Source organism: Platalea leucorodia (genome assembly GCF_965183815.1).
Source record: "Platalea leucorodia genome assembly, chromosome: 3".
Taxonomy (NCBI): domain Eukaryota; kingdom Metazoa; phylum Chordata; class Aves; order Pelecaniformes; family Threskiornithidae; genus Platalea; species Platalea leucorodia.
The window spans coordinates 14450699-14478189 of record NC_138825.1 but is presented as its reverse complement, the minus strand read 5'-3'; the positions used below and the strand labels follow the sequence as shown (position 1 = coordinate 14478189).

General features: G+C 48.7%; 1 protein-coding gene and 1 long non-coding RNA gene across 2 annotated transcripts; one reads left to right on the top strand and one right to left on the bottom strand.

The window, feature by feature from the left end:
- Positions 1-1392: 1392 nt before the first annotated feature.
- On the bottom strand, positions 1393-26698 carry ARHGEF33 (Rho guanine nucleotide exchange factor 33; the record flags this gene model as incomplete). The annotated part of the gene is made up of 16 exons (XM_082306278.1): positions 1393-1530; positions 3274-4027; positions 5727-5912; positions 6789-6937; positions 7755-7838; positions 8753-8836; positions 9663-9795; positions 11126-11255; positions 11911-12126; positions 13327-13386; positions 14722-14864; positions 15783-15904; positions 17523-17687; positions 22226-22273; positions 23287-23336; positions 26677-26698. The coding sequence occupies 16 exons, from the start codon at positions 26696-26698 to the stop codon at positions 1393-1395; spliced, it is 2484 nt and encodes an 827-aa protein (XP_082162404.1).
- Positions 4096-6896, top strand: LOC309587803. The gene is made up of 3 exons (XR_014227606.1): positions 4096-4533; positions 5782-5852; positions 6821-6896. It is a non-coding gene; the product is annotated as an uncharacterized lncRNA (long non-coding RNA).
- Positions 26699-27491: the final 793 nt, after the last annotated feature.

Genomic DNA, 27491 nt, shown 5'->3' with positions numbered 1-27491 from the left:
AATCTCACAGCCTTGGATATTTCCCCCGAGACGTTGCTGTTGGCCCCATGGAGACAGTTCACAACCTCTTCAGGTGAAGCTATTGTTTATGACAGACCAGTGTCCCAACCCTGCCAAAATAAGGTGATAAAACGGCATTTCCTCTTGAAACTGCCCTCAGCATGCCCTAACTTCAGCTAACACCACAGCCCTGTACCAACAGTGCTCTTGCTGCTGGGGTGTGACACGGATATCGCGCCAGAGGGCTGTGTTTCTCTCCATACTTTTTTTTTAACAAAAGCCATAGTCTTCTGCAGAGAACAGCATTACTGAGGGTTTGTCGTGTCGAGATGCGAGGAGGGTGGCGTGTGTGTGGCCTTGTTGTGGGAGGAAGTGCATCCTTGCACAAGAAGGAGGGCTTGTGACTGAGCATGGGGCACCATCGACTCTCCGGCCCTAGTGCCTCAATTTTAGCTAGAACTGCTCCAAAGCAGGTGCTGCACATGATGGGGCTTGTAAGGTGGTGTCAGGCCAAAGAGAGTTAGCAAAGAATGTTTCAGGTGTATTACAGACCAGGAGCCTGGACACTGGCTGACTGTGTCAGTGTCTGCATCGATCCACGCTGGGGGTAAGGTGGAGAAGAGTCTTTGTCTCTTGTGGCAGGCCCTGGGCTCAGCCTGCATCACCTGCCTGGAGACACAGGCAATTCCAACAGCAGGAGCAGAAATTCATTCAGCAGGAGGCAATTCAAGAAACAGCACACCGCATAAAAGGAGAAGGAGGATTTGGGGGAGTGATGGAAGACCAAAAGAAAGGATGCTGCTGATTAAGCAGTATGAAGCCCAGGTGCTTCAGCTGATGCTTATTAGACCTTCTCAAACCAGCAGGGTAATGCGAGCTGGCCTCCTGGAAGACATCTTTAATGGTGGTTTTTCTTTGGAAAGTGGAGGAGAGAGGGGAATTTCAGACTTCTGTCCAGGATGCCAAGGCTGCAAAGGTAGTCCCTCTGTTGTGGGTGAGCCCGAATTAGACCTGGCTTGAATTTGGAAGAGCGAAGATGTATGGCAAATCAAGCAGTGTTGGGGGATGAGGGGGAGGAGAAGATACTGGGATTCGGCCAAAGCTTTCCAGAACTCTGAGGAAAGTTAAGTCAGGCAGGGGTGAAAGCTAGCAAGTTCCTGTGCTTATTGGACCTGCTGGCTGAGCTCCACTTCAACCCATAGCCTGGCCCTGCCCTGTGCTAGGAAGAGCAGGATGCATTTGTAAGGCAGTTGTGACAGTCTCCTCTCCCCCACCCCTCCACCTACTGTGTTAGTCAGGGGGGATCTTGGGGCCTTGCTGTCTGTCTCCACCCTCAGGGACCTGGGGAAGCACTGTCGCGCTTAGGCTGTGGCCTGCCTTTCTTGGGGCTGCTTATTTCTTTTTGAAGAGCTTGCGGAAGGAGCTCCGGAAACCCCCCTTGGGCTCGTGCCGTGGGTTGTGGTCGCTGAAGGATGTTTGCTCATTGTCATCCTTCTGGCAGAACCTGGTGTTGTCTTCTGCATGGAGCTCCTAAAAGGGAAAAGACAATTTAACCAGCATTTGCAACCTCACATCCTTGTCCCCTTCTCTTTCTCTCTCTGTGCTAGGAGGGACCTGGTGGGTGAGAAGGTGCTGGCAAGGCTGGGAGACAACAGGTCGCTCAGGCCTTGGCAGCACTGGTGCCTCTGCGGAGAGCTTGTTGCTGGCTCTGAGGCTGAGGCAGTGGCAGAGGAGTGGAAGGATAAGCATTTTTAGAGGGAACTGGAGCCTTCTTGGCTAAGCTTTTTATTTAGGGTGAGCTTACTAGCTGCTTTTGCCAATGAGGGAGCAAGCCAGCATGGGGAGCTGAAGGAACTTCGCACCCTCTCCTTGCTCATGAGCTCTCTTTACCCTAGGGCAGGGAGGCTTCAGGCTTCTTGAGCTGTTACGATGTGAAAGACTCTTCTGTTGGCTCTGCTGCTGCCTGGTTTTATATCTGTGGGGCAGAAGGCTTCATTAGCACACACACCTTGCGGTAAACGTGTCACTAAAAGATCTCTCCCTGTTTCAGGAGGGTGCCAAGTTCCTCTCAGCAAGGCTCTGGACAAGTCCCTTTTCTCCAGTTCTGCCCACCACTGTGGTCTCCTTTGCTCTGTGGGGGAGAACATGTCCTGCAGTTCTGGACTAGCTCCACATCTGTACCCTGCTGTGGGTCACAGCTCAGTGCGGGTGAGTGCCAAAGAGCTTACAGGCTCCTGTTTCTGGGAGGGCTGTGTCCCCATGGCTCTTCTCCCTCTGCCTCATCTCCCCTGCTCCGCCGTCCACTACCTCCTTCACTCACTAGGCTTTTTTCCTCTCTTTTCTTTTGAGGTTTCCTTGCTGCCTTTGCAGTCAGGCTGTTGGAACCTTCATCCCTTCATCATCTGCATCTACAGCCTCATCTGCATCTTGCTTTATTTTAACAGGAGGATGTTTCTCCAGGCAGCACTGGGAGAACTAGCTAAGCACCTCACAGCACCCTCGGCCTCTTCCCCAGGAAGTGTGAAGGGGCATCTTCCCCCCGGCTGCGACAGCTCAAAGCTGACTCTGAACAGGCACTGCAGACTACAGAAACATTGTTCCTGCAAGACCTGGTGTCCCTGAAGGGCTAGAGTGTGCCACCTGCCCTGCCAGTGGTTGTCTGTGGGACACAATTGCTGGGCTTTGTCTGGTTTTACACAGGCTTTAGCATGGGTCTACAATTCATGCAATGAACACAGGTGAAGCAAAACCCATGGACAGATCCTTGCTGGTGAAATGGGTTGAGTTCAGCTGAGTCATCCTGGTTTACACTGGCTGAGGATCTGATACTAAATCCATTGGTTTTCTTAACCCAGCACTCCTCACGGCAGGTGGAAAGCCACCTTTTTAACTGGGTGCCACCCTATAGCACTAATTTCAAACAGCTTTGCACATACTTAGTGACCCTGATCAGGTACAACATTTCCTTGTGGGGGAAGCTCAGTGACAGCTAGAGACACATGAGAGGCTAGCTTGTCTCGAGGGTGTTCTAGCTGTCACTCAGCCAGCTGTCTGCCTCAAGCCCATGCTTGTCCCCGAGGAAGATGTGTGTGAAAAGGAGCTGTCTTGTCCCTCCCTTGGGCATGTACATGCAGATGAGGACTTTGAATGTGTGGACTTGGAAGCTATTTTGGCATGTTCTGCCCTAACTGTATCTCAGATCTTTCTCCTGCTGCTGCCGCTGCACCACCACGTGCCTTTTTTTTTTTCCTCCTCCTATTTAAGCCTCCTTACTTCCAAAAAGCTCTGTTTTTCACCCGCTCCTCTCTGTGGGGGGAAGTAGCTCCTTTGGGAGCTTCGAGATGAGGCTGAGATCATGTGAGGCTGGACATTCCTCTCCTGCTTCTGCTGCAGCCGGCTCCCACTGCTGCTCCGTGTGCTGTAGAGTCTGGTGCTCACGCCCTCAGCGCTCCTCGGCAGCTCCTTCAGAGACCTGCTCAGCTGCTTGCCTTTGCTGTGGAACATCTCACGCTTGTAAGTACTGCTGCTTACAGGAGTGCAGCTCTTAGGCAATGGCTGTAAGGCATGATCTGTCCTCTCTGGTTCTGATGTGAAGTTAACAGGCCTAAGGAAGCAAATGTCTAAGCTGGACTCAGAAGAGGCCGGGGAGCAATTCTCAAAGAGAGTGAGGTTTTGGAAGGCATCATCTTCATAGGGGCCTGGCAGGGTGAAAACCTCCCCAGGGTAGTCAAACTCTTCGTAGCTTGGTGCAAAGTTCCTCGCATCCTGCAGCAGCTCCACAGAGGTCCTGATGGCTCTCTCGGTGTTTCCCACCGCATCAGCTGGTGGTGCTTCATACTCCATTTCAGGGATGGATTGTAAGGGAGCTGTCAGAGCCTTGAGTTCCTGCTCTGTGAGCTGAGAGGATGCAAGGATGTTCTCTGGCCTCTCATGTTTTCTACTTTCCATTTCCCAGTCAGGGGGCTTTACAGCCTGGATGTTCTCCATCACAGTTGGCTGGGGTTTCTTCATCTGGGGCATCAAATGCCTTAAAAATAAGAAACAAAACAAAACAAACAAAAAAAAAACAGAAGGAAGTGGAATACTAAAGAATGACCAAGAGACAGCGTGACAAGCCCTGCTCCCCCCTCGCTCCCCCAGCCCCATTCTCTTGCTTTTAAGGCCAAAAGGTATTTTCATATCTTGGAGAACAGCAACAGAGCTGCCACTAATAGAAATTGCCTGGCTGGGTTAGCAGAAGCAAACTTGCAGGGGTAGAACTGCTTATCCAGTAGCTTTGGCTGACTTTTGTGCTCTACACCATGAAATGAATAGAAACTGAGATGAGAGGCCAACTGCTCTATCTTTTTCCTGTTCATCTGCATTTTGGATTTTTACTTTCCTTCTGTTTCTGTAATATAGGGGCTGTGTCTTACTTTCCTGTAGTCTGATTGTCTTTTCAGGTGGACAAGGTTCGTCTCTTGGGTAGGGTGACTCTGTCCCCAGAAGTGTGTCAGGAGTACTTGGAGGGCTCCTTCCCTCTGTGTGTTCTAGGTAAGTCATCAGAGAGTAGTGCAGGGTGTGCACCTCCATGGCCCTTAACAAACACTACTTAGGAAAGTCCCACTGCCATCTTCTGGGGACATAATGAATGGAGTAGGGGAACAGAAACGTTGTGACGTTCAAGATGTGCGGAGCTCTGCATCTGGGGCAACATAACGCCATGCATCAGACCAGGCTGGGAGATTTAGGTTGAGCAGCAACCCTGGTGTGAACTTGGGGTTATAGCCAATGCCAGGGTAAAGATGAGCTGACAGCATGTTCTCATAGCAGACAAGGCAAACCCTGACCTGAGCTGTATTAGGAGCTGCATGGCCAGCTGAGCCTGGAGAGTTATTTTCCCCGCTTCTGCTCAGTGCTGATGAGGCCCCCACCTGGACCCATGGTGGGTCCTTAGTTCTGGATGAATGTGGGGAAACTAGGGAGGCGCAAGCTGAGGCTACCATGATGGGGACCTGGAGCATCATGTCTGTGAGGGGAGGGAGATTGGCTGGGGTAGTCTGTTGTGGAGGCAGCTAGGGATTGACCTAATAACACTACCACAGAATGATGAAGCCAAACTCTTCTTGTTACTGTCAAATGATGTAAGGAAGCACACAGCCACAAATTGCTGACATAAGAAAAAAGGCAAGTCTAGTGTGCTTCTCTGATCATCATCTCAGTTGGCACCTATCAGTAGGCTAGAAATGGCCAAAGATTGCCAGGTTCTACCAGTAGCCCTGTCTTTCTTGAATTAGTCTTGTGTCTTTTTGAACCCATTTGTACTTGCGTCTTGTGATAGTGAGTCCCATCATTCAATGACATGCTGTGTGGAAAAGTATTTTTTTTTGCTAGTCTGAGACCTTGGTCATGTTTCCTAGCTCTTGTAATGTTGACAGTGAATAATATGGAATGTTACTATGCACACCGCTGCCAGGCCTACATAAATACATGACCTCCCTGGTACACTTGTTAAGACAGCTAGCAAGAGCATTGACAGCCCTGGGTAGAGCTCTGAAATGTTTTCTGCTTGTAAGCCATATGGTAGGGGATAGCAGGAAAGAGCCAGCCCTTCATCTCTCTATGCATACACAGGGAGTAGTCTTGGAAGTGACAGTCTGTCATTGCCTGGTGTCACTGGCATAGTATGGGTGAGGAGAGAGTTTTCAGCCTACTTTGAAAGCCTTCTACTAGGACAATAGGCTTACGGGGTGGTTGTGCCAGAGGAAGGTGCTGGTGGGAACGACTGTATTGTCTCTTCAGAGTGGATCCCGCTGTCCCGGATAGATGTCGCACTCGGTGTTGGAGAAACTTCTTGGCTCGTACACTGAGAGGTGAGACCTTTGTACAGCTTCACCAGGGATGACCTGAGGGAGGAGAAATCCATCGTCGTGCTAAGAAATAAGGCAGGGAATGAGCACGAGCATGTGTAGAATCACAGAAAACAGGGCTGGGAGGGACCTTAATATTCCCTTTCACCTCTTCCCACCCCAAGGAAGGACCTGTTTCACCTAGTCTGTCCCAGTCAGCAGGGCGTCCTGCTTTCTTTCCTATTCTTAATGCCTCTCCTGATAGCAGTCCCTCCCCAGCAGTCTGCTCCAGCCCTTTACCACCCTCCATATTTGGAAGCTTCCCCTGAAGTTTGATCTTGTCCTACTCCCCCAACGAATCATCACAAGGAACAAAGGCAACTAGATTTTGATTTTAGTAAAAAGTCTTGATTTCAGGGAACTCTGCTGAACCACAACTTGAAAATCTACATTCAGGGTCATTTCTATCACAGTTCATCTCAAACAGGTTATGGGAGGTTTTTGTTTCTCCCACCCCACTCCCCCAGTAAAATAAGATAACACTATTCTTTCTCAGTATTAGCCTATGAGGGCTTCAGGCAACAGTCTTGGCATTCACCAGGGCTCCAAGCTGCCAAAGCAGCTAAGTCCCCATGTATTCTCCCACTGGGGAGTGACTTTGCCATCAGCTTAAGGAATCAAATGTTCCCATGAAACACATGGCAGCTATGTTTAGAAGGATTAAACTGATTTTCCTTTCACTGTCAGAGTTAGACAGAAGAGCCCACCCCAAATCTGACCTCAGTTTGGAGGACAAATGCCAATAGTGGGCCTTCTCCAGCATTCATATGCAAAGGGTTTTGTTTTATTTCAACAGAGCAGTGTGCCTGTTGATTTTGCCTGGACATAAACCCCCTGTTTCCAGGCTTCCCACACACCTCCCTTTCCCTGGTGACAGAGAGAATGAGCTGATGTGCTTACTTCTTCAGCTTTTTCCTCTTCTGTATAAGCAGGTCTTCATTGCATTGGAAGAGGAGGCTATAGTGTGAGATGAAAACCCGGAGGCGCTGCACACACACCAGCAGCAGGTAATAGTCAGGATGCTCTTGCTCCGTGAACTTCAGGACATTCTGGGGCACAGAGGAGAGCAGGCTGTTTGGAGGGTGTCCTAACCCTTTCTGGGGAGAAGGTGCTCTTGGGACCATGGATTAGTGCTCTGGAGTGCCCGTGGCACTGCCCTGTGGGAGCATGGTGGGAGCTGTTCTAGGCAGCACCAGTTTCTGAGGGACTTGGACGGGGCCTGCCTCCTACTACTCCCAATGCAAATGCACAAGTAACCACTGTAACTGTAATCATGGGGTGTGTGGGTGATGCACTGGGTGAGTTTAGCATTGGATAAATAAACCAATCTCTTGTTTTTATAGAGCTTGCTTTCTGTGTCATTTGCCTTGTCTGAAATGTTTTAGTACAATTCGGATAACCCTCCTGTGAACCAGAACTTTTTATCAGCAAGCTCTGTGTAGGAAAGGTTGTTGGGCCCTGGGAGCCTCTAGCCCTCTCAAGTCTCTCAGCTAACAGGAATGTGGACCACTCGGCAAAGAGGCCAGCTCTGTTACAGGAGTTAGGTCGGAGCTCACAGTAGATGTGCCCCATCTCTGGCCTTCTGTTCTCCCAGAGCACCAGGCAGCAGAGCTTTCAGCTTCCCAGGGGACAAAAGTTGGTTCTGTCAGGCCAGATGGAGAAACTGGCAAATAGAAGCAAGCTTCAGGTGAAAATTATGAAAGTAAGCTGTTCTCAGCTGGCTTTCCCTTTCAGAGGTTTTTTTCAGAGAGCCCACTGGGTTAGCCAGAAGCCCTGTGCCTGTACAGGCCTGAATACCAGCTCAGAGTTAAAAGTCACATGTTGGGATAAGAGTTCAACAAGACAGTTTCCATCCTGGGGCCCTACCTGTAGATGAATAAGGTATTCAGGGATTCGCTGGACTATATGGAAGAACAGAATGTAGAGATCAGACTTGATTTCTTCTTCTACCTGAAATAGAGAAAGCAACTTCAGAGTCTCTCCCACCCATAAAACATGGCTGCTTCCAAATGGTTCTGGGGTTTAATGAGTAGTTATGCTGTAAGTAGTTATAACAGTTCACAGGAGCACGCCAGTCAAGTGGCAGTTGTGCGTGACAATACACGGGTCTTCATCTGGCTTCTGGAAGGGATATTTGCAATTCCTTCCACCAGCAATACTAGTCCCAAGGATGAAATTCCTTAGGTGGGGGATTATCTGTGAGGGACACTCAGATTAATTAAGTAGGGGTGTATGTTTAAAGTGCACTAGAGGGGTGTATGTTTAAAGTGCACTAGCTAAGTTTCATTGAAACCCCAGGTAGATGCTGTTGTTCAGAGTGAAGTTCTTAGTTTAGTCCCAAATGAATTGAACAAAATGAGACTGGCTTCTAAATTAAGATGTCTTGGAAGCGAGCTAGTGTGGGTTAGTAATTGCACTTTAAAACTACCTTTATATTGAACTTTCCTAGTTTAAACCAAGAATCAAGGGTGTGAGACCAAATACCTGAAGCTGAACAGTAAAGACTGTTTTCTCTCTAAAGCACTTACAGCCTCACTTTTGGTCTCCCTTTTTGGATGAGTCCTCCATTTTCCTTTTACCTGGGACAGGTCTGGATAGCACATGCATACGCAAGCTTTCTGGGAGGTTTAATCTGAGACATTATCACGTCACAGCAGAAATATAGCTTTGGTTACACACAGTGATGAACACATTAAAACTGCCTTTTATAGGTGCATGTCAGCCATGGCAACGTTCAGGAACCTGACATTTGGTAACAGAACAAGTGGATTGGCAGAAGAGTCCAATCATGAGCAGGCATAATAGGAAGAGATCCAGGCTTGCGTGTTGCCATTATGTGTCTGATAAGCAGGCAGGAAGTTTACCTCCTTCAGGATCACCACGTGGATCAGAGAGATGCATTCTGGCAGGTCCCTCAGGTAAGCAACGTAGTAGTCCAGAAAATTATTCTTACAAAAGGAAAAAAGAAAAGAACAAAGAAACTTGAGAGATTTTTGGTCATAGAGCCAGCCAGAACACGAAACTGTTGATTCCCCACCATCACTCCTGGGAGCTCATCAGTGCAGCAGAGCTGCTAACTGTGTGAAGCTTTCAGGGCTTGGGACTTCTCAAGAAAGGCTGTTTAATAAAATGTGTTCAGCTGTTGAGCACAGTGCATAAAGCTTTATAGCAGATGGGAGGGGTGGAGAGGCTGGGGAGGAAGAAGCTTTTATTATTTAAGACTCTTAAAATTTATAAAGCATCAGATGATTTTTTACACATCCTTCCAGGAGAGGTCCCACTGCTCGCCAGGGGTTGGGCAGACCTTCGCCCTGAGAAGGAGGTGCTGTTTTACTTGGGGCTACAAACCATACAGGATAAGGGGCCTGCCCACCCGCTTGTCATAACTCTGAGCAAAGTGTATTGGGGAAGGGGAGCCTAAGAAACACGCTCTTTTCACACCCTCGCTGTGAACAGCTTGACATCCAAGCTGTCAAGGCTCATGTGTGGCTCCTGCAACCAAGTCTACATCTTGTGCATTTATTATAGGGCTGTGCTGTGTGTCTGCATGCCCCCGGGGTTGGTCTGGCATGTGGGCTCCCTGACCAACCAAGTACTACAACAAAGGGGCTACCATGCACCAGGACTCTGCTCAGCTCCAAGGAGGCTGGCTGAATGTCCTTACCCTAGCCACAGCTTCACAGCACAGCCCCTCTGCTGCAAGGTATCTCAACCCACCTGTGGGCCATCAGCACAACATCATGGCAGAAGAGTCCAGAGAGGTCTATAACATACCTCATCATTTGTTAACTTCAGGAAGATGTCTCCTAGGATCCCTTGTCGTGGCCAGCTCAGGACTCGCTCCTGCAGAGCGTGAAGTAAATCGACATGCTGCTGGACCAGGTACCGCAAAGAGTTGGGGAAGAAACTGAAGGGAGATGATATCAGACTGGTTACATAGAGCAGAAGCTCAGCCCTAAGCATGTACTGGTGAAGTGTGCATTCATGGGTGGTCAGCACAGGCTTGCTTTTAAACACAGGTATTAACTGCTTTTATGGGAGTCCTGGCTGCACCAGACGGCCCTGTTTTGGCTGCTATGTACATGCAGGTACCCTCTCCAGTAGGCTGTTATTACAGTGTTTTGAAGGTTTCTTAGGCGGGCTCTCCAGTGCACTGTGTAGCTGACCAGAATTTGCAGAACTAAAAAACCCAAGGCGATGCTGCTGTGGTTAGTGAAGCAGGACCATGGTCCTGAGCCATCCCATGGAGTGCTTGGAGGAGAGCTCCCCAGCTTTGTATGTTGTCTCACTTGTCAGGCCTTTTAGCAAGCCAACCCTTTGATGCAGAACTAGTCAAAATGTGCTACTGCCTTTCTGTCATTTCATGCTGATTTCATCCAGAATCAGAATGAAGATGTCAAATATAGAAATACTTTGCCAGATGGAAAGGTCCCAGGGAAAAAGAGTAAAAATAAAAACTCACTTTGGACTACCATGCTTCAGTTTCAACTGCGTGTGTCATGTAACTGCTTAAATGAGTCCACATCAACCCATGTACCACATGTCCCACAGTGGACTTCTGTCAAATGACTCCTTGGATGTGGGACTCCTAGGGACAGTGGAAAGAGCCAAAAAAGAGAGAGCTAGCAAGGACTGGGCTCCCCAAATGTGCTTAGGGGCTGGGAACTCCCAGGCCAAAGCTGAGTGAATGGGGAGAGCTGTAGGAGCTATCCCATCCTGCAAACTAAGACAGCTGCCACAGGGAATGGCCTTTACAAAGAGCTGGGTTTAACTGCTAAGCTGGGTCTGTCCCACTGGTCTTGTAGCTTTGTGTAAATACATGTGTACGTCTGTATATATTGATACCTGATGGATGGCCGCCACTAGCCAGGGGCTTATGCCCACAGCAGCTTCTAGAGCTGGAGCTGTGGACTGGGAGATGAATGCACAAAGCTTTGTTCCCACCCAGGCAGGAGTCATGCAACCTAGAACAGGAGACTGATGGGACTCAGAAGGAGACTGAAATGAAGTAGCAGTGAAACAGTTTGGGATGCAAGATGGACAAGATGCAAGGACAGGCAGGAAAGTCTTTAATCACTGCAAAAACCTTCCAGTGCCTCCAGTTTTCAACTAGAAATAAACTCTTAAGTGTTCAAAAATCTCTGTGTGGATGAAAGAAAAGTGGGAGAAAGGACGATGCAGAAAGAATATTGACTGAAGAAAACTCCCCAAAAGAGAGAGCGCACTAAATCAAATACCTTCTCTCTTTGGTGCTCCTTTTCACATCTGGCCCTTGCAATGTGGCCTTGATCTTCAGGATTAGGGAAAGGTTGATGACATATTTCCTTTCTGACTCCAGCAGCTCCAAAGCGATGTTCTGCCTTTTGGCTTCCAGAAAATAATTGTTAAGTTTAAAAATAAGGAAATGCTGACCTCAAGGACAGCCTCATGTTAGACTGGTGATCTGACATTAAATCATGAAAGGAGAAACTGTCAAAAAGTGACACCAATGTCTTGTCTTTGTGTGTCTGCTTTCCCCAAAATATAAAATTCTAGCCTGATGCTACAGCATGCCCCAGACGTGACTGAAGCCAGAGTTTGCAAAGAAAGCTCCAAAGCAAATGTGTTTTCCCCTATGAATACAATTTTTTTTCCTAAGAATAACAAAACAAGCAATCAAAGGCAAAATAACTTATACCAGGAATTCACATCCAGTTTCCTGCAGAATGAGAAGTTATTTTTTTCACCCGCTTAAGCAATTACACTGTCACAATCCCATCAGTACTCTGAACCTGCCAGGCCTTGGAAAGGAGAATGGATGTCCTGGGTGCAGAGCAATTCCGTCAATGGCACAGACCAGCAAATACAAAGGCCAGAAGTTTTGGAGGCTGAGGCCCTAAGACATTTCCCCACCCCCACCCCCGCAACAGGAGAAACTGGCCTTGCGTGTCTCCCTCTGTAGAAGCTGAGTACTGACCAGCTCACACCAGATGTGAATGCGGCTTTGAGCCTCTCTAGCCTGAGTTTTCCGCTCTGTCCTTACCAGCCAAAGAAGGTTCACATATAATGTTGTCTGCTGAGCTGTATCTGCTTTGGCCCATGTCTTTCCCTCTCTCGGGTTGCTCTTTGGAAATGTATTCATCTCCCCAGTCCTTGGTGTCCTTGGGCTGCTTCCATACTGTTGCCGGCAGATGCACTTTCGACTGCCCCTCTGTTGTCAAGGAAGGCTTGAGGCTGTCGTCTGTCTCTATGGTTGCTCCTGCAATGACAAAGAGCTGGATGGCTCTTGACATCTCAGTTGACAGGTTATGCTACAGCAGGCAGCTAACCTGCATTATCATCCATTTGAAGTACTGGAAGGAGAGTTCGAAGCATTCTTTGTGCTTCACAGGGGCTGTAGCCTTGTAGCGTTAATTTACAAACAGAAGTGCAGTTGGCAAGCACTTTGGCAGAACAAGGTTTGCACTCTTTCAGCATTTATTTTCAGGCCAAATAAGGTCCAAAATCAGACACACGTTAGAAAAGAAAAAACATATATTCCAAGTATGGTTGCACTTTGGGGTTTGGGGACGTTTCAGGACTTGTTAATACGACACTTATTGGCAGGTATTGTAGAAACAGGAAGTATTATTATAATTTGGATTTAAATGCTATTCTCAACGGATGTAAACTGTCATGGCTCTTAAAATTTTTGTTAGTGTGATGTGATTATACAACAGCAGCAGGACTGATAGTCTGAGGCTATTAAATCACAGAGAAGGTAGGGGAGGGTGCAGGTGCATTAGAGCCATTGGGCTGGAATTGCTTTAATGCAAATACTTTGAACTTGGGTTGCAATGGACCATTTTCTGTAGCTTTTGTTCTCTCTTTTTTTCAAGTGGATTCAAGCAAAAGAGCCATCCCAAACAGTGCAAACATCTAATCGTTGTTCTCATGTGTCCTTTTGCTGGCCAGGATCCTTAGTGTCCCCTTACTGTACCCTTCTCTTACTTCTGACCAATTTTTATTTTTGCCAGAAAAACCTCCTCTGTTACTATTCAGACATGTCTACAAGGAATCTGCAAGCTGGTGGGCGAATAAACAGCTCACCAGTTCTACTGGTGTCTGGCTACTGCAAAGACCATCTCTTCCCAAATGGCAAAATGGCACTCTCATTATTCTTTGCCATTATCAGTAAGCCTCAATTCTTCCTTCCTGCAAAAGCACTTAGAACCTGTGAAAGCAGCAGCAGAAGGGCTTTCCCCGCCAAATATCAATCCTTTGCATTGTCTGTCAGGTGTTTGGCACTTCAGGGTTTGCCCTCATGTCTCAACTGCAAGTATGAAAATGGAGGTACACGGCAAAGTGAAAGACATTTCTGTGAAACATGTTGCCTGAAAGCATTTCTTTAGTGCAGTAAAGCAAGCACTATAATTGAATCATTATCCTACTGTTTTTTGACAGTTTGATATTTTCCTACCTGGACCTGCTACGACTTTCACACTTCCTTCTCCCATTGGCATGATCCTCGTGTCAGACACTGTTGAAGTACAAAGGGAAACTTTACAAGAGAAGACAGCTGTAGAGCAGGCTTCCTCCTGCCAAGCCCAGTCAGTATGGTTAGATCCTCCAGTCTTTCACATTTTTGCTATGGAAACACCCCTGTTAGATCTTCCACTAAGGAGGATCCTTAGTGGCCCTTGTTGCATCTTTGTTTCAGTAGCACCTGCAGACAGGCTAATGTGGGGGTCCCTCTTGTGCTTGCTGCTGTATGACTGCAGAGGAACATGAAAAGTCTTGGCTTGTCCTTGCTCAGTAGGTGCACATTGGGTAGAAGACACCCAGCAGGCAGAACAAGAGGATGGAGGCCTGACACAGAGACACGGCTGCCGTTTTGGGTGGAAAGGAGTTTATTGAAGAGTGGAGGGATGAGACGACTGGAAAGAAAGGGGCAGTGGGAGAAGTGGGTGAGAGAGGTGGATGTGCTAGAGGGTTGTAAGGGAGAGAGCTAACATACCACCTCAGAGTAGGGCAGAGGGGGGCCACGACTGGCCAGATTCTGAGCAGAAGAGAGTAGCAAACAGCACATGGTTTTCCTCCACTACCTGCCTTTGTTGACATTTTAAATGTATATGTTTTTGGCATCTTCCTATCTGAACAGCAAGAGAGTGATACACCAGTTTAGACCCCCAAAGTTAATTATAGAAAAAAAGGCTCTGGTCCATCACCTTTTCTTTGATTCCAGCCTTCACAAGCGTTTGGCAGCTGACAGTGTTTTCCTGGTCAAGGTGTAACCCTAACACCATGGGTTAGCAGCTTCCGCGGCTAACAAGGGACAGTGATTCTCCTAGCAGCGTGTATATGCAAGGAGCAGTAACACCAGTAGCCTATGTATATGTACCATCTCCCATGTCCCCTTGTCCAAATCAACCACTGGTATGGCCCCTTAATGACACCACGTGTTCTCTTCAGCCCAATCCCTGTGATCCTCCTTTCTGTGCCCTGCTCCCTTACAAGGTAACAAATCCACAGGTTGTAGTATTTTTATCAGGGGCTGCTACTTGGCTCTGTGTCTGTGCCACTGGCACTACAGGGAAGAAGATCCCTTTCCTTGGAGGAGGCAAGCAATGGCTTTTGGGATAGTGTTCACACAGCAGCACCTCCTGAATCCAGGTCAGCACCAAGGTTGCCATCCTGAGACACTGTGCCGAGGTGCGTGCACAGACCCAGGAGCAGTGCTGCCAAGGGGAGCACCCCCATTCTCTTTTTGTGCTGCTGGCACCCGAGGAAAACTTGGTGTCCTCTTACACTAGTGACCTTTTTCTGGATGTTTTTTCCTGAGGAAGGCACTGCATTTGCCTACTCTATTTCCTACCTTTTTCGTAAGTCACGTTGTGTAAAAGACTTGTAAAATCTTCATTGATCAGCACAGGTTCTGGGAGGTTAATGGATCGAAATGGGCTGCCCTGGAGAGGTGTAGGCACTGTCTGTGACCCATGATCATCCTTCTGTGCTCTTCTGTACAAATACAAAGAATGAGATAGTTGGAAAGTATGAATGCTACAGGTGAAGCGCCTACACTACAGTCGTGGCAGACATCAGTATAAGTACAAGCACAGAGTCAGAAGTAGGACAACTCCAGCAGAGACCAGGAAAGGAGTTGGCTTTGATGGAGTTGGCTTTGATGCAGTGCATGAACAGTGTTCTGGAAGTAACTTCCACTGGCTACAGGAGAAGGTTATTTCAGATCTGTTCTTTTGCAGAGCATATTTCATCTAATTAAATGGCTTAATTAGCTAACGGGCTAGCCTAGATTTGCAAAGTGTTTGCATCAAGGCAGTTGTATACCCATCATCAAAACTCTGTTTTCAGAAGGAGGCTAATCAGGGCCAAGGTGGACGAGCCGTCTGCTTCATCGCAGCAACAGTGTGGCCCAGCAGTGGGCAAACGTGCTCCTGCATGACCCTGCTCAGAGAAGAAGAGGCTGGTGACAGGAAAGCAGAGCATGATCGCACCATCAGGAGCCCGCTGAGTCCTGCACGCTTGGAAGGGGAAACTGCAGTGCTGTTGTCTGGATGGGGGTGGCTTAGCAATAGCTTGTAATAGTGAAGGCTCCTGACTTTCAACAATATTCCTGCCCCAACATGTCTCTAGCATGTCTGCGTGTTTCACCAGGCCCTGGTTTCCCTGAAAGTTACTGGGGCTATTTTGCTGTTGGAATCCCAGTGAGGTGTTGGTGTTTATCTGCTGTGTTCTCTCTGTGGGGTGTGTGTCTAAAAGCCTGGGGTGAACTGAGGTCTAGAGCTTCCAGTAATAATCAGGGTTGATACACATGTCCAGCCAGGAAAAGATTAAGAAATTAAGCTATAAGGAAATGAACAAAACGGACACCACAGCTAATCAGCACTTCCGGAGCCCTGGAGCTTGGGCCCTTACTTAGCTTTCACTTTCCGTGATTCCCGCCGCTTCTCTTGCTGCAGCTGCTCAATTTTCTGTTGCATTTCCTCCTGCTTGGCACTGATTTCTTCAATCATTGACTTTGCATCGCTGAGCTCCTCCTGAGAAACAGGCAAAAGCACAGCATTCCCAGGGTGCCCATCAGCCTTACATAGCACAGCTTTGAGTGCTGGCTGGTGTGCACTAGAGATGCTTCAGAGTGCTGCGGAGAGTGGCTCTGTGATTAGACACCCTTCCTTTGCAAGTCCAGTGTGTAATGCATGCCACACACAGCATGGCAATCCTGAATTCAACTACAAGCAACTCACCCAAGCCGGCGTGATGTCACATGGTTAAGGCACTGGTGGGAGATGGAGACACAGGGCTTCATCCACCACCAGTTGAAAGCACTGGGAGGACTCCTGCCTTTAATGGCATTTGGAGGTGGGCCTGAGGAAGCATGTTTCCCTCTGCAGTTCTCCAGCATGTGTATTCACATGTTGCACTTGGTTCAGATCCCAGTGTGATCACTCACATGTATAAGCTTTTGCCAGTCAGGCCTTGGAGCTGCCTTTTTAGCCTGGTTTCCTAAGGAAATGAGGCCCTCTGTAAACTCCCTGTCAGCACATCCTCCCTCAGGCAGTTTCAACCAAGCCTTGCTCGGAAGTAGAGCACTCTGATGCATGAAGTTCCTGCAGGTTTCATCAATGTGAGCAGCAGGATGGAGGAGAGAGACTCAAAGAGTTTCTTGTCAATCAAAGGACAGGGATTTTCCCCAAGCAAGGAGGTAGCATCACTGGGAGCTCAACATCTGGACAGTCAACATGGGCATGAGGCAGAGGGAGAGTCTTTCCCCCTCCTGTTGCTTGCATAATTCCTTGTATCTGGATTTTGAAACCCCTTTTTCCCCTATAACAATGTCCTGGATAACCCTGCCTCTGGTTGCTCTGAGACCTCTGCCATGTGCCCTTACACTTCTTGTCTCCCTTGCTCACCTGGGACCACAGGGCTCCTTTTGCCCGGTGCCATCCGTCTCTCCCTGTCACAGGGTCAGTAACAAGCTTTTCCAGTAAGCAGCCCTCTTTAACTTCACAAGGTATTATTGACTCAGCAAAACCCCATGGGGAAAATTTACCATAAAAACAATAAAACAGTTCCTCTGCCTGCCTCCTCACAGGCAGTCATCCAGTCTCTGCATGGAGACGCTGGCTGGTTTAAAGCCTTCTTGCTAGGCTCTCTCTCCAGTCCTTTGTCTTTATCCTCTTGGGCCAGATCAAACCAGGCAGCACTTCCTCCCAGCCGTGTGGGAATGCAACTTCAAAAGGCTTTAAGGTTTTGTGTGAATTCCCTGTTCCCCAGAGGCTTTGGTTCCTGCAGGAAATGCAGGAGACCTGACCCAGGGAGAGGTATGGCACAGTGGCCCAGCGGCAGCCCCGTGAACACCCCATATGCCTGTTGCATGTGCAGCCCAGAGCAAGGGTTGCTTGTGCTCAGGGTAGCTCGCGGCACTGCCTCATGGCCCATCGAGAAGGCTAAATGGGCCAGGGCATGGGTTACGTTTGGGTTGGAGCAGTCAGGGGAGACCCAAAGCCAAAAGAAGTGCACCAGATACATCTGACACAATTGCCAGCTCATTTTCTTTGCAAGCAGGAACGATTGATGGAGTCAGGGGAATGCTGCCCCATGTCACCAGAGCTAATGTGGCAGGTGTGCAGCCCCCCCCGCAGGTCACACTCCTACCTTGAACGTGTTGAGGGAATTCTTCATCTCAGCCACTTTCTCTTCCATGGCACAGCGGCAGCTCTTGACCTTCTCCTCCAGGGCATACTCGCCATGCTGGATTCGCGACAGCTCCTGCATCGCTTCTGTGAAACCCGCTTTCAGCTCAGAGGCTAATGCCTGCAACTAGAGGAACCACAAACACGGTGGGTTCAGTCCCTCCTCCCAGATGCAGGTGGCTGTGTCCCCGAGGGTCACCCCTGGTTCAGTGGCATGAAGGCTGGGTGTAACCCATCCTGTAAGGTGCTGTCCTTTTTCTCCTCCTCCTGTCATGGCTGGGAGACATGGGGGGAGGTTTGGTCCCTGCTGCAGCCTCAGTACAGGGTAGGAGGTGTTTGTCTTGGGCAGTCAATTTGCCCTTTTTTAGACTCAGAGTTTTTCCAGGCTCCTTGGCAGTTTGCAGCCTGTCAGTCTGTAGGACAGGACAGCCTGAAACATGCCAAGAAGGTTTGCAGTAATAGCAGCCAGATTATCCATCCCCAAAGCAGCTGAGCAATCAAGAACATGTCCGTTTTTGAGCAAGTCCTCCTCCCCCACATGCTCGTGGGGCTGGTGCTTTCCCCAGGCAGGTCTAACACCTCCTTGCTCTCCAAGGGCTGTGGAGAAGCTCTGTCCTTGGTCAACGGGCCCTTTCCAGGGAAGGAGGCAGCTCTTTAACTCGTGATGGGGAGGGAGCGGGAGGTTTTCCCCTGGCATACAGTGACACTGTGCCCACTCTCCCTGTTTTCTGTCCCTAGAGGCCCTAGCGCTGCTGAAAGAGCTCACAACCTAAGCTGGAGGCAGCCGGTTGATAGCCGGGCAAAGCAGGAGACAGAGCGGGGCGAGCCAGGCTGGCATAGCGAGCAGACAAGGCAGGTGTGGAGGTGGGCAGTGAGGGGAGGTAGGCGGCTTGCAGAGGGCTAAGCGGGGACACCCTCTTCAGGGGCAGCTCGGGCTGGCGACCCTGGACTCTGCCCCCACTGCAGTGAGCAAGGCGCTCATTCTGCCTGCACAAAGCCCACGGCGAGGTCGCGGCCCAAGGCGCTTCGGTACCAGTGGTTTTTACCTTTACAACAGAAATTCGGCCTAACATCTGGTTATAAACTGAGTCCAAAACTGGAGCACTGATGGTAAGAGGACAGCCACCCCGGGGAACTCAGGCGCTTGAGTCCTGTAAATGGAGCAGAGATGGCTTCCGATACCTCGGGGCAATGGCATGCACCATCCTCCTCTGATCAAGACTGGCAGTGTCTTTACAGAGGACATCTGCCTGACATCCCCACTCCTACCCCAGTGCTTACCCCACAGCCCCCAGTCTGGTCTGGCTGGACACACGTTCCCAGAGCTGCCTGGGTAGGAGGAGCGGGGCTGACAGGAGCTGGGACAGGGCAGAGGGGAGCAGGAGGCTGAGGACATCTTCCCTCCTCAGGCAGTCACCCCGGACTCCCCAAGCCAGCTGGAGCTCTAGACCCCTTGGTTCAACCCCTTCACCCACCCTTCCTGGCCACAGCGGACACCTTCCTGTGACACTCCTGTGTCACAAGAATTGTCACCCTGTGACCTGCACGTGTAGCCTGAAGGGTTAGGGGGGCTGCTTGGGGCCATGGCTGCTTAGGGAGGCAATGACCATACTGCTTCTGATGTCTCAGCCTAGGGGGGTGAGCCAGATGGTCTTAGCATCATCAGACATCCTAACATACATGCCTGGAGAAGTGGGGGGAGATAAAGTACTGCAACTGTGCAAAATGTTAATATTCCCATCCCTGCTCACAGGTGCTTGCCACACTTCCACACTGAGCTGCCCTTGCCAAGGCAGAGTCTCCCTGCTAGCCTGCATCAGGGCTAGGCATCACACGCTTTCCTCCGAGTGAAAAGGGTGATTTGTCAGATCCATCCCTTCTAACTGAAGTATTCTATTCTATTCTATCCTATGCTATCTTATGCTATCCATTTTAGAGATCTGCTTCAGGATGGAGATGTCACAGCCTCAAGTCTTGCTAGCAGTGGAGCAGACGGGAAGCTGGCCTTGGAGATAACAATGTCTGGGGAGAATAAGCCCAAAATGAAATGTTTCTGCCCACAAGCCTGGCCATGTCCTCCTCAGGTGCTTCCAGAAAGGGGGTAAACTAGACAGATCCTTTGTGAAGGGTACAGGGATGGGAGTCATTGCTGATCTAGCGGTTTCAGAGGCAAAAACTGCTAGGTATCAGCAAAAGTCAGCAACAAGGGACCCCTGCAGAGACTTTGGTGTCCATGTGCACCGAAATGCTCTGTGAAAGCAGAGTTCAGGCAGCCAAAAGAAAGATTTGGACTAGAAGCTGGACTAAAATATCCTCTGCATCTAAGAGCAGACAGTCACTTGTTATTTTGGGGTTCACTGTTGGCCAGTCTCTGCTTTTGCAGTCACAGTGCTAGCTTGGTTTATTTGTGTATCCTTCCCAGTGCTCCAGACCCCAGCCTGGGTCTGTCCTGCCTGGTGCATCCTTCCTCAGCCCCATGCAGCTTGCAGCGGCTATTTTACCTGCTGCCCTGATGTTTTTCAGCTCTGTGTGGAAAAAACATGCAAGTAAAATCTCTAGTGAGACCAAGTAACTGTGCTGTGTTCTGTAGGTAGCTGCCCATGAGGAAATGAAGGATTCTCCTCCCGTCTTTACATGACTCTGATTAATAGGGCACTGAGAAGCAGTCACTTGTGACTCTCGCTTGTCCTCCAGCCCAACGAGAATATGAACTCTCTGGCAAAGTCCACCTGGAGAGGGGAGCATGCATTTCCCAACATGGAGGGGAGAACCATGACCACATGGAGGAAGTAATGGTGGCTGGAAGGGAGGAGAAGGGTGAGATCAGAAGACATACAAGGAGCATTTCTCAGGCTGGTTTTGACTTCAGTTTGCAAGAGTGGAGCTATTTTTTATATATATATTTATTTATTTTATATAAAATTTATTTTATATAAAAGCAGCTGTGAAATCTCCTTCGCTGAGCCTCTATTCTTGTCTCACCTGCTGTACTGTCCCCAGAGGGTGGACAGGACTGATGCTGCTTCCAGGACCAGAGGCAGCAAAACTGCAGAGCCTCCCCATCCTCCCTCAGCAGGTGCCAGCAATTTGAGCCATTTGCAAAAGATAGTGACTGTCCCTGCAGCCTAAAGCTTTGTTCAGAGTTTGAGGCAGCCCAGGGAAGATGGCTGTGGCCAGGAGACGGGGATGGCTTATGGAAGGAAGGGCTGGGATGGAAAGCGGAGGGCAGGGCCTTGGTGAGCTGGGCTTACTGCCCTGGCTGCCACTGAGAGGATGAGAGGGAACCCTTGCTTCCATGAGTAGCTGTGTCCCCGCATATCTCCGCCAGCACTAGCCAGGCTGTCCAGGGCTCTGTGTCTCCAAAGGGATGGCTATTTGCGTCTTCCACCCTTGGCAGCTGCCTAGGGTCCTTACACTAGAACAGGGCCTGCTCTCAGGGACCTTGAGCTGAAGCCTGTCAAAAACAATAGAAAACAGGCTCATGATGAAGAAATACTGCACAGGAATAATTATGCTGTTATAGCCTAGAAAAGAGCAAAACTTTCTATGGCCGTGCAGGAGTACTGTCTGTGTTACTTCCCCCAGTTTATCTACTGTCCATTGCTTTGCACATCTTCTGATGTGGCTGATCTTACGAGGAGTGGATGAGGGAGCTGGGGTTATTTAGTCTGGAGAAGAGGAGGCTCAGGGGAGACCTTATTGCTCTCTACAACTACCTGAAAGGAGGCTGTAGCAAGGTGGGGGTCGGTCTCTTCTCCCCAGTAACAAGCGACAGGACGAGAGGAAACGGCCTCAAGCTGTGCCAGGGGAGGGTTAGATTGGATAGTAGGAAAAATTTCTTCACTGCAAGGGCAGTCAGGCACTGGCACAGGCTGCCCAGGGAAGTGGCTGAGTCCCCATCCCTGGAGGTGTTTAAAAGATGGGTAGATGTGGTGCTTAGGGACGTGGTTTAGTGGTGGACTTGGCAGTGATAGGTTAACAGTTGGACTTGATGATCTTAAAGGTCTTTTCCAACCTAAATCATTCTATAATTCTATGATCTGAAGAAGCAAGTAGACATTGTGTCACCCAAAAGAGGGCTGCCTGAGGATACTGCCTGAAACTAATCTGGCACAAAGTCCAACACTTGCCACAAAGCCTGGATCTGATTTTTCTGAGCTGCATGATGTATGCTTTTACCAGGGAAAAACTAACTTCTAGCACAGTTACTAACTCCTACATTTAAGGGCAGCACTTCTACAGCCAAGCATTAGGAAGGCTTACAATGATGCCTCATAGCAGGAAAGCAGCAGAGCTGTGCTGATTTACAGTGGTAGAGAACCTGGCCCTAGGAGTATATCCAGTATTTATATTCCTAGGCAAGGATGGTAGGAATAAAGGCAGAGCAGCAGGGTAAGGACAGAAGAGAAGGATGGAGATACTTAAAGGGGGCTGCAAGCACTTATCAGTTCTTGTTTCACACCTGTGCAGTCTTTTTTGGTAACTGCAGTGTCCATAGGGCTCTTGCTGAAGCAGAAGGGGACAGCCAGCTGGTAACTTTCATTTAAAGGATGCGTTTGGGTATCCACATCTCAGGTGTGTTTTTCTGGAAAGCAACATGTGTGCGTAGCGTTCCCAGCACACAGTCCCAACAGTGCGCTAGCTTTCCATGCATGTCGGATCCACTGTGCTGGGCCGTTCAGCAACCCAGTCACAGCTCCTGGTTGGAGCTGTCTGGATGGGAAAAGAGGATGAGACAAGAGAAGCACTGACTAGTTAATGGAAAGCAGTATCTTCTCTACTTGCCATGGTGCACTTACAAGCAATTATGGGCATTAGTGTTGCAGTGGTGACAAGGGATGTCTCAAATAGTCAGGGTTTCCAGTTCAGGGATATGTTTCTTTTTCAGAGTGTGGTTCCATGTTGAACCAGACCAAGGTTTAAAGTGCTCAAAACTCTGTTGCGTTTACTGCAGATTGGAAATGTGTAGGAAACATCACTGTGGAAACACTGAAACTGCATCTTACAGGAAGGATGCTCCCTGGGCTGTGGTATAGACAGTCTTGTTGCATCCATGGTGGCTAATTGCAGCAAGAATGTCAACTCAAATAGTGGCGGCAGAGCTCTGGAAATCCTAATCACCTTGAGCCAACGTGGGCTCAAAGATAGGGTTTCCAAGCTCGTGGTTGGGGAGCCAGACAGAGACACGCAGCAAGACTCAACACTCTGGCCGACCTGGCTGCTCTGGATTATCAGGCAAGAAGAGCACCCCATGGTCCAAGGAGCTGTGAGGCTGCCAGGATAACCCAGAGCCCCCCAGGAGACCTGGCCCCCTGCTGGGGAAGACACCCCCGCCCCATGTCAATCAACACATCCTTGCTCCTGGGACAGTTCATGAGATTTGGTGAAAGCTCATCAGAGCTCAGCCATGAAATCTCCCTCCGGCCCAGTGAACTGACATTCTCTAATTGGTGCTAATGATGCCAGCTAATTATCTGAGCTCACAAATCACCTGTCTAAACACAACTGGTTGTGAGCAGAGGAATTTTACTGAAGTGTCTTTTAAGATGAAGCCCAAGATGTGATATGTATGACATTTATTCATGCAGTGTGCACATTTTATTTGCCACGTTCCTTGTAAGTGCCTACATTTTCCCTTCCACTTAATTTAGTTTTTTAACCACTGTTTATCTATTAGTAACTCTTTAAACTCTTGGAGTTATTTAGGGCATTTTGCTCATCTTTACCTGGGAAATCTGTGTTGCAGGGGTACTCACAGGCACACTTTCAGTCTCTCCTGTGGGAATAAAGAACTTCAGTCAATTAAAATGACTTATTATGGTTGCTATAAATAACTGGAACAGAGGGTTTGAAATCCCTCTTGAGGTACAAATCAGTTTTAAAGTACTCAAGTCTCACTTTAGGAGGTGTGAACACCATATCATTTGTAAAATAAACTGCAATTATAAAACAGGAATGGCTCACCTAAATCAGACATTAAATTCACCTCATTTGCTGTCCTGTGTCTGTCCAAAGCTGATCCATGCAAAGAGGTGAGAAACCTTGTATGTGCAATTAGGACTAAATTGCCCCCTGTGAAGTTCAGTTCTGTGTACCAGCCTTTCGTAACAGGTTTCTGAAATTGTGAATTTTATCCTCTACTATATGTGTATGTATTTCTGTTATCTCCACAAAAAGCTGATCTGATCTGTATATTTTAAGCCCTAGGTTATATTTTATCACAATGCATTCCAAGCAGTAATCATGTCTTTTGTAATACCAGAAAAATACATCTTTTCATCAGTTTTCATCATTCCTAGGTTTCTGTGGCATTGTGATCCCACCTGATCTTGTACAATGGAGCTAGACTTAACATTTCTGAAACAGACTTAGTTCATGGAGGAGCAGAAGTGTTTTGGACACTGCAGAGACATTATCTCTTGGCATTAATGTGTTCTTGACTGAAAGCAGAAAGTCTATATTTATTATTTCCTCTTCTAACATCATCTCTTTGTGCAGAAACCTTCAATTATCCAACAGAAATTATTGCTAGTTTTGCCACCATTGCACTTTGAGGGAATTGCAGTCCAATGGCCATCAGTTCTCACGTTATTCCCTACATCAGGCTCCCTGGCTGGCCTTCACTCCCAGAAGACACCATGCCACCCAGTTCCTCATCTGGATCCCCTCCCCTTGGCAATGTCACATCATGAGGTGGGTTTTCTCTTGCCTCCAAGAATTTGCTTCACCCACCTCTGCTGTCAGTTACAGACATGACCGGTGACCCCATGCCCAATTTTAAGGGCAGCCAAGCTCCCTCTTTCCATGCTGGCTGCAGATGCTCAGTGCCTTATCCACCGGGGCCTTTAAGACCACAGAAATTCAGTCCTGCAGAGGCTTGAAAAGGGTGCAGGGAGGACTCTATGCAGTCAGCAAGTGCATGAAGTGGAAAGCTGAAGCCTGGAAGTCAGAGCTTTACAAGGCACAGCTACGTTCTGATTTCTTTACCCCTGAGGGGGAATATGGGTTACCGCCAAGGGCACCTATGAATTGGCCCTGTTCTGGTCTCTAGGATTTGTCCTGATTCAGGGGAACGTGACCAAATTCCCCAGTGACTTGTGAAAGAGAGAGGCAGAGAAGGAGAGGCCGTGTGCCCCTCTCTGCCCATGTGCCGCTTTCTCCCCGTGCTAGCTGGTCTGACAGCTGTGGGGTTGGGTAGCAGGGTCAGAAGGTCGGTACCCTCTGGGGAATATCCTCTGGGGTTCCTCCTGGGGAGAACAAGGGACAGCAGGCTGATTGGGAGAACTAACCATGACCCCAAACTGCCAGCTGTTTGGGGTCAAAACTCATCAGCCAGCCCGCACCCCGTCCCAAGTTTCATCTTTTAAATGACAGCTTTGGCCCTTGTGGGTCATCTTTTCAGATCTTCTCTGCAAGCCCATGAACTAGAAACTGACTTTTGGCCTGAAGTGAATGATGAAGCTTTCTCATGATGCCTGGAGCTGAGGCTTGAGAAGGCAGCAGGTGTGTACTGCAATCCTCCTGAATCAAGAAAACTGAGGTACATGTCTGTTCTGATGTAAACGTTACTGCTGGACTCTTACTGTGGGATGGTAATGACTGACCTGAAAAGAGCAAGAGGACATGTTTCTTAATTAATAGCAAATACAAACCAGATGCTGGGAGGAAAGGAAGATGCTGTTTTTGCAAAGTGGTGGACATATTGAATGCTGAGCTTTGTGAAGGGCTAGAGGTGTCAGGTAGAAGCATGGCATGGCAAGGAAGAGCCATGATCTCTCCTCACATTTTCTTTGGGTGTTTATCAATCTGATATATAATATAGAGGGCTTGACCCAAGCCCTGCAGAAGTCTGTAGGGATCTTCCATTTGGGTTTGGATACGGATTAGTCTGTAATGTCCTTGGACACATTCAAAGCAAGGAGCTGCTCCTGAGCAAGAACAGAAGAGGGGAGAGGATCCCTACTACTGTGATTTTACTACCCACCTTTGCCATGAGCATGAGCAGAAGCACTCTCTGCATGTACCCAGTCAAAACCCAGATTATTTCTAGAAAGTCACTGCTAAGAGCTGGAGCAGAGGAGGCTCCTCACAGTTGCACTGTGGGAAGCAAGGGGCTTTGTGATTATCTCCCAATTTCTGCAGTGAACATCTGCAGCCCATGGGGGCATACCAATTAATTGGAAAAAATCCCTGAATTAATTTCCCTTTCAGCCTGCTATAGTGCAGGGGCCTAGGTACACAGACCTAATTTAGTCAAATTAGAATAATAATAATAGAGAAATTAACTCTTCTGTTACCTATGCCAGGAATGAATGTTGGCACCACCAAGCATCTTTTAAGAGGAAAAGAGATGGTCCAGGCTCTCTCCTGAGCTGACAGTTATGGGCACTCCCAAAGCTGCTCCCCCTGCTCCTCATAGTTTCAAGAGCTCCTCAGCATATGGACACAGTCACCTCTGAGGTGGCAAGTGCTGCAGGGGGTTTGGGGTGGAAAGCAAGTACCACCAGCCCCGCATTCCTCTGCAAGAAGAACATCTAAAGCTGGTAACCACTAAAACCCTGGATCTGAAACCCCTGAGCTTTGCAGACTTTCTAGAAGTGCTGCTGACTGTAGCAGGACTGGTTGCATGCAAGCAGTGTGGCCTCAACACATCTTGGTGCTTGCAAGATTGGGACTGGTGCAGAAGTCCGTGTTGTGGCACTGACATGAACAAGAACCCCTTGCAACCACGCATGTGGGGGAGAGAAGCAGATCCTCATCACAGCGCCCTCATGTAAGACATCATAGCTTTTGACAGTTAGAAGTCTGTGTACATCCCAAGGCAGAGGGGGTCTGAGGCAAGAGAGGGGAATGCCTTCCCACGTTGGCCTTTGCATATGCCACAGGATTATTTTCAAGAAGGGAGAGGGAGGTGTTTCTAAAATAAGAGATAGAAGCTTCAAACCCCAGATATTTGTATGAAACTAAAAGAAGGGAACATTTACCCACAGCTGCCATGGCTAAGAGGTGCTCTCGGGCGGCTGGGTGGCAGCTGCCAACAGACAGGTCATACAAGAGCAGGTTTCTTCCTCGCTGTCTTTCATACTATCAAGAAGTGAAATAAGAGGATGTTTTACCTTCTTGTTTGTTTGAGTCCATGGCTGCTATAGGGTGTGCGTCCTCGCAGGGACTCCTGTCCTCACTCTGGAGGGTTCTGGCTGGTCACTGGGAACATCCCATGGCTTAGAGCTGCCCACATGTGAGCCCTGCGATGGGTCAGCTGGTCTGAACCCTGAGTGCAGAAAGATGCAGAAAGGGTTTATTGAGCGGAGGTGCTCAAAGTTCAGAAAACAGAGGGAGAAGGAGGGATTTGAGAGGGAATGAGGCATCCTAAAGGTTTGTTTGGGTTCACAGTGCCTCCAGAAGCAGAGTGGGTGCAAGTACAAACACTTCCCTCCCAGCCCAAGGCCATTTGTGCTTACGTGGATGGGTGATTAAGAGGTACTATGTAATCCTACAGAGACTATTTTCTCAGTAAGATGCTTCTTGTATGAACACAGAAGCAAAATGAGATGTATTTTGAATGGCACATGACTGTCTTGCACGGGTGCTCTGCATCAAAGAACCAGCTTTTTGCTATGCAACTAATCACCCAAAATGTCCTCCAAACTTGTGTTTGGGCCACAGAGATATTGCCTTCACAATGCTGCTGCACAATCCTGCCAGCACTTTCGGAGGCACTTGTACTGCCATGCCTGCCTTCTCTGTCAGTTGTCTCCCTGGCTTTTGGAGGCACAGGAGTGCTGCAAGGCACCTCGATGTGTAGAGCTGCAGCCTCTCTGGAAACTGGGGCCACCAGAGCATGATGCCGTGCCCAAGTCACTCCCTTGGTAAAGCACCTCATCAGTCCAGTAATGGGGTTAGGACCTTGGGAACAGTCTTAAGGTAATGC